The following is a 6,366-nucleotide window of genomic DNA, read 5'->3' as shown; positions in this document are numbered from 1 at the left end:
GTTCCCGGGGCCGAGGAACAGGAGCACTGCAGACCTTCTGGTGACTCCCTGCCATCAGATTCCCAGGCAAGGGCGCCTCCGAGCTCCCTGGCAGGCGAGCCAGGAGAATGCAGCCTTTTCAGGCTCTGGCTGACTCCGGAGCGGCTCTGATCCCTGGAACTCCAGCTTGGCTTCTACCTCCTTGAAGGTGATGGCATCAGAGGCAGGGGCACGGGATGGGCCCCAGCGGGGCAGAGCCAGTGGGAGTTCTGGGACTCAGAGGCTGCTGTGCCATCTCTGCCAGGCCTAGACCCACTGGCGTGTAGAACACAGACAGCCCCGCAGGCACGGCCCAGCCCCTCTCAGCTGTGGGTGCCGTAGGTGCTTGGCTGGGCAGACACTTGTGACTGGGGGCAGGTCAGGGCGGCCAGGCCCAAGCAGATCCTGATGGCTTCAAACTCAGCAGAGCTTGAAGTGTCAGAAAATAAATCCACTGGGGTCAGCTGAAGCCATCCAGTTCTTGAGAACAGACTGAATCTGCTGTGTGACCAAGCTCCTGAAATACAGCCTGTCCCTGCCCCTGGGCTGGGCTGGGGCCCAGAGCTGACTCATCAGCACCCACTGCTCCCGCTGGCCCGAGGGTCCTCTGGGGTCCTGGTCCCAGGATGCTCAGGCCCTGCACGGGTGAAGCTCAGCCTTGGGGGCTGTGACAGGCATCCCAGAGCAAGCCCAGCTGTCCACCCCACAGGCTGCCACCTCCCTGCAGGCCCAGGCCTAGGCCCACGGCCAGGTCTGCTTCTCTCCCACACTGGCCAGAGGCCAACAGCTGGTTCTGGACTCCACATGCAGGGGTGGAGGCTGTGGAATGTTCCCCGGGACAGGAAGCCACACGGGACCCTGTCTCTCCTCCAGGACCCCAGCCTGACAGGAGGTCTTGGTAGCCCCTCAGCTCTAAGGCATGTTGTCCTTGAGCAAGTCTGAGCAGGAGGCAGCGGTTCAAACTCAAGAGGCTCAGGGTGCCCCCTCCTAGGTGCTGCCTGGGGTCGGCCTCCTCTCCTACCCTCCGGCAGAGGAAGAGCAGCCCCGTCCACCCAGCCATGTCCAGAGCAGGACAGGAACGGTGGTGGGCTATGTTTGCACGTGGAGGTCACAGGTCTGGGGCCAGTGTGCTCCCAGGAGCCGGCGAGGACGGGGCTGGGCCCTCCTTACCTGCATGGGCCGGGAGCACATGTTGGTGAGCACCTCCTTCCGGGCCAGTGAGTACTTGTCCTCTCCAAATGTTTGGGTCAGGCTTTTCTAGAAGCAAATCCCAGAAACCTGTGTGACATGTGGTCCAGCTCGGGGAGAGACTCAGGGCCCTGTCATCTGCTAAGTACCTCATGCCCAGCTCTCAGGGGGAGGAGCTGCCTGGGGGCTCAGCCCTGCTCAGAGGGGATGGGTGGGGAGAGGGGGCAGCTGCCCACAGCCTGTGGCCCACACTGGCCTGAGGTTAGTCCCTTCCATGTCTTGCTGACTGGCCTGGACTCACTGGGCTCCAGCTCTCGGGCCTAGTGCACCTGCCTTCCCCTCCCAGGGTCGGGCCTGGGTGAGATGTCTCCCTCCTCCAGGACCAGAGCCAAGGCCCTGGGTTTCTTAGCTTCGCCCCGGGCACGAAGCACCTGAAAGTACCCACCAGGAACATTCCCGGGATTCCTACAATTCCAGCCCCCACACTCTGAAAGCCTCTGGGCCCAAGACCAGCCCTTTCTGGCCACAGGACCCCTGCCCTCTGCTAGGCCTCCAGGGTCCCCGCTTGGCACAGTCCTGGTGAGGGGGCAAGTCCCATTGTCAGGGCCCCTGTGACTCAGAGGGGCCCTTCCTCCCAGGGCCTCCTTCCTCCTCTATAGGAGAGACCTGGCTGAAGGGGAGGGACTCTGGGGGGAAGCAGAGGCCCTTGGACCCCCCACCTTCCAGGTCTTTCTCTTCTTTCCCCCAAGCAGAGCCTCCCCTGAACACTGCCCACCACTCACATTGAGGGCTCCTGCGGAGCTGAAGTCCACGGGCAGCCCCATCTGGTCGCAGAATTCCACCAGGTCATTGAGCATCCTTGTCTGGGGTGGGGGGTGCCGGCGCAGCAGGGCCTGCTCGGGGAAGGCGCGGTGGATCTTGTGGGCCACTGCCATGTTGGCCAAGAGCATGAACTCCTCCACAAGCCTGCAGAGGGTGGGTGGGATGGGAGGGACCGCTGGGGTTGGGGGACAGCTGCTCAGGCTTTCCCACGCTGCAGCCTGCCTGGCTCTCTATCACCCTTCAGGTCTCAGCTTAAAGACGACCTCCCAGCTGCCTCATCTCATGTGTTCCACCAAGTCCCTGTCTTGCCCAGCACTCCCATGGTCTCTCCTGTACCAGTGGGTCTACACCGCCTTCTCCTCTGACTGATTAGCTCCGTGCTGGCTCCTCCACTAGACCCTGGAGAGCAGGGACAGCCCCTGCCTAATTCACTGTTGCAGCCCCAGAGCTCAGCAGCCCATCCAATCCAGAGAAGGCACCGAGGAAACATCTCTGCTGAATGATAGGACACCTGGAACCCTTGGGCAGCCCTGGCTGTAAGAGGGCACTGTGCCCACCCAGGCCATGGGAACCCAGGGGGCCCTGGCCCAGGCCCTAGTTCGAGGACTCCCTGGGGCATGCCGCAGTGGTGAGTGGACTGAGGATCCCGCAGGACCAGGAGTGTTGGGCTCCCTTCTCCCTGGGGATGGTTCCTTGTTGGAGGGAAGCCTCCCGACAGGGTCTCTGAGGGTGCACAGCAGAGTCCGAGGCAGCAGGAGGGAAGCCCTCACCAGGGGATGAGGCCAGAGTCAGGACGGGGTGAGACCCCGGAGTCACCCTTTCAGGGGCTGCTGCTCTGGCTTCACTGTACGTGAGTGTCGTTAGACTCAACAGTCACTATGAATGGACGTGGCTCCCGATGGAAGCACTGAGCAGGCCAAGTCCCTCGAGATCCAGGTGCTGCTTTCCAGTTGCCCCTCTTCCCCCAAAATAGCCAGCCAGGGGTCTCCCACCCATGCTCTATAAGTCTCACTCCTGCCATCAATCTCGTCCCCTTACCCTGCTCCAAGTCTTCCCTGAATGTCAGATAGAATTCCCTTCCATGGGCGTTTATAGCTAGGGTCACCTGTGTCGCTGTGTAGTGCCATTGGAATCTTATTTAGATTTTGTACTTACACCTTGTCAACCCAAGAGGAGTCCCAGTTCCTGCTGGAAAAATGGCTTATGTGATCTATCTTGGTTGGGTCATCATCAGCAAAAAGCCTCAAATGCATAGTTCATACATTCATTCGTTCACTCATTCCACAAGGATTACCATGTGCCAGGCACGGTTCTGGACTTTCTCCCCATGCAGCCGGACAATCCTCCTGGGCAGGAGCACCCAGGTTGTTCCCTGGTGCCCCCTTTTCCCTTCAGCCCAGCTGCAGGCCTGGGGGAAGAGGGACGCCTGTAGCCTCCAGGTCGACCCTGGGTTGCATTTTGCAGTGTGGCCAGCAGGGGGCAGCATGGCCCCATAGCGGGTTGCACTGAGGCTGCAGGCTAAGGAGGCCACTAGGCAGGCAGGGTGAAGGAGCAGGGCTGTGCAGGGCAGCCCTGGTTTCTCCCCTATGCCCATGCCCCACCCTATGGGTTTAGGAACTGAATGTCTGCGGGCCCCTGGGGCTGAGCCAGGCTCCTGCTCTTAGTTCCTGCAGGGGCTCTCCACATCCCTTCTCATGGTCTTCAGTAAACACGAGGACAAGGACAGGAGGGAGGGGACAGGGAGAGGGTGGGGCTGCTGTGGAAGCCTCTGCCATGACCACAGACCTCAGGCAAGCTGCTTCCCTGGCAACTCTGCTACCTGTCCTCCCTGGACCCCAGCACAGTCCCAGGAGTCACCCCTGCCCTCGACAGTGAACAAGTGCACTCTTGGTGACCTTGAATGTGAAGCCTGGTGAGGCTTTGGAGGAGAGGCCCACCGTGCCAGGGCCCCTGGTGTGGCTAAGTCTCTGCTTCCCGTTCGGTCTCAGCCTCTCCCTCCCTGTGAGGGGCTGGGAGTCGGGACAGTGCCTGTGGAGCTCTGGCACAGCCAGTTGGGCCACATCAAGCAGGGACCCAGACAAAGGTCAAGGGCACTGAGGAGGGAGCTGGCACCACAGGGAGTGCCCTTCCCAGGCGCAGTCTTGGCCATGATGCTTGTGGACAGCTGCAGGGGCTATTTGCTGCCCTCGTGTCCTTCTGATGCTGCAGGTAGCAGATGGGGGGCAGAGAGAACAGCTGGGCTCTGAGCAGGAGTGAATGAAGGTGGGGCTGACCCCTGGCTGTGGTGGTGACGCCCTGGGGTGGCTGGAAGGGAGGTCCCCAGTGGAGTTTGGGGACAGGAAGGTGAAAGCCAAGCCCAACTGTCAGCAGCCAGAGTTGTACCAAGTTCAGGATTCACCATCGCAAACGGGGCCCCGCACCACAGGTGGGAGAACTGAGCTGAACAGTGCAGGGTGGGTGGGGTAGGGTAGGTGGGAGTCGGGCTCTCATCTGGGGCCAGCACATGGACCCCAGGCTCCAGTCCCCTGCCCTGTCAATTCCCTGATGGGCCAGCAGGTGGCGCCCAGCCTCCTCCTCCTCCTGAGGTCCTGGGATGGGACAGCTTCAGCTTAGAGCCCAGGCGCTCCTACAAGAACCCAGGGCCAGAGATGGAGGCTGTGACAGCGACCCGGTCAGCAAGGCCCTCTCCCCTGACCTCCTCCCTCCCTCTCCTGGGGAGCAGTGCTAGCTGCACAGCCTGGACAGCCAAACCTCCTAAACGCCCCAAGGTGTCCTGGCTGGTCAGGCCGCGCCGCTCCACACTCTGGGCCATGGGAGCCCTGAAGGGGGCGGGGAGGGCACTGGGGCTGCTGGATGGGAGGGCACCCTGTCCCCTGCCCTGGCCTCAGACCTTGCTCCCCTGATGTGGGCACCAGCCCTAATGTCACCCCGCTCCTCCCAGCGCCAGGGGCACAGGCATGAGATCACTGGGCATGCTGGGGATGGGGCGCTGGAGCTCAGGGACTGCCTGACAACTGCTCTCTGAGGGGCTGGGAATGGCTGCCAGCCAGCATCACCTTCCAGAACAGCAAGCCAAGGCCTTGGAGACAGGGCCTCGGTCCCAGACCTGGCATCGGCCAAGCTTCTGGAGCTTGTGCCACCAGAGTCCCATGACTCTGGAGGTCTGGGGTGGGCTGTGCTGTGACAGCGGCTGCAGGGCCAGGACCCCAGCTCCTCGTCACTCACTCCCAGCACCCCTCCTCCCTGGGTCTGGGCCTCCCTGGGGCAGGAGGGGACGGGGAGAGGGAGGGCAGGGATGAGGCTTGGCGAGCCCCTCACATGCTGTGGCAGACAGCAGGGAAAGGTCACCAGCCCCCACACACAGTACACACTCCCCACAGCAAGGGTGACAGTGGTAGACACACAGGTTCCCACAGTGCACAAGTGTTCCTCTAAAGAAAAACCAACAACATCAATATATGAAACACAGGACTCTTCATGCATTTACGACAGGGTGTCCTTAGCCCTGAAGGTGCCGGCGAGCACCAGGACTGTGCAGAGGCAGCCACTGGGTGCCGCATTCCTGCTGGCTCAGGTGGGACCTGTTTCTGTCGCATCTTAAAGGATGATCCTGGGAAAGGCTGCTGTCGCCCTGGCAGGGCTCATGAGAAAAGGGTGAAGCCATCTGTGCTTCAGAGGAAGCCTGCCTTCCCTGACCACCAAGGAACCGGATCTGAATGTTTCTCTGCTCAGCTGGAGGGTTGGGGTTCGGTTTTGACATTCAGGGACCTGGGGCATCTGTGGCCAGGAAAGACCTGTCTAGGGGTGGTGGAGGGGGGTCCTTCACCTCTCGTGGCCCTGCCATTGGGAGAGGGGCTTCTCCTCAGTGGCTTGCAGGGAACGCCAGCATCAACATCAATCCCATGAAACATGCGCTCTTCATGCGTTTGTCGTAGGGTCTCCTCTGCCTTTAAGGTGCCGGCGAGCATCAGGCCTGTGCAGAGGCAGCACTGGGTGTCGCATTCCTGCTGGCTCAGGTGGGACCTGTGTCTGTCACATTTTGAAGGACGATGCTGGAATGCCAGCCCTGTCACTCTCTTGCTGCATGATTTCAAACTTTTTTTTTCCTTTAAGTTTGAGACAGGGTCTCGCTGTGTTACCCAGGTTGGAGTGCAGTGGCATGATCTCGGGTCACTGTAGCCTCGACCCCCCGGTGGCCCAAGTGATTCTGATCTTCCCATCTCAGCATCCAAGTAGCTGGGACCACAGGCGTGTACCATCTTGCCCGGCTAAATTTTGTTTATAGAGAGGGGGTCTCACTATGTTGCCCAGGCCGGTCTCCAGCTCTTGGGCTGAAGT

The 6,366-nt window shown here is 61.0% G+C and overlaps 1 protein-coding gene across 1 annotated transcript in view; it reads right to left on the bottom strand.

Moving 5' to 3' along the window:
- The window catches only part of LOC105539859, a 20,031-nt gene that overhangs the window by 13,432 nt on the left and 233 nt on the right, over nt 1-6,366 (bottom strand). Inside the window, 6 exon segments of the mRNA XM_011980325.1 lie at nt 1,189-1,275; nt 1,989-2,254; nt 4,780-4,847; nt 5,135-5,287; nt 5,516-5,558; nt 5,855-6,001. Coding sequence (XP_011835715.1) covers nt 1,189-1,275; nt 1,989-2,254; nt 4,780-4,847; nt 5,135-5,287; nt 5,516-5,558; nt 5,855-6,001 — 764 coding nt within the window.

Source organism: Mandrillus leucophaeus, unplaced genomic scaffold (genome assembly GCF_000951045.1).
Source record: "Mandrillus leucophaeus isolate KB7577 unplaced genomic scaffold, Mleu.le_1.0 Scaffold21, whole genome shotgun sequence".
NCBI lineage: Eukaryota > Metazoa > Chordata > Mammalia > Primates > Cercopithecidae > Mandrillus > Mandrillus leucophaeus.
The sequence above is the reverse complement of the archived record's forward strand: the minus strand, read 5'-3'. Positions and strand labels throughout refer to the sequence as shown.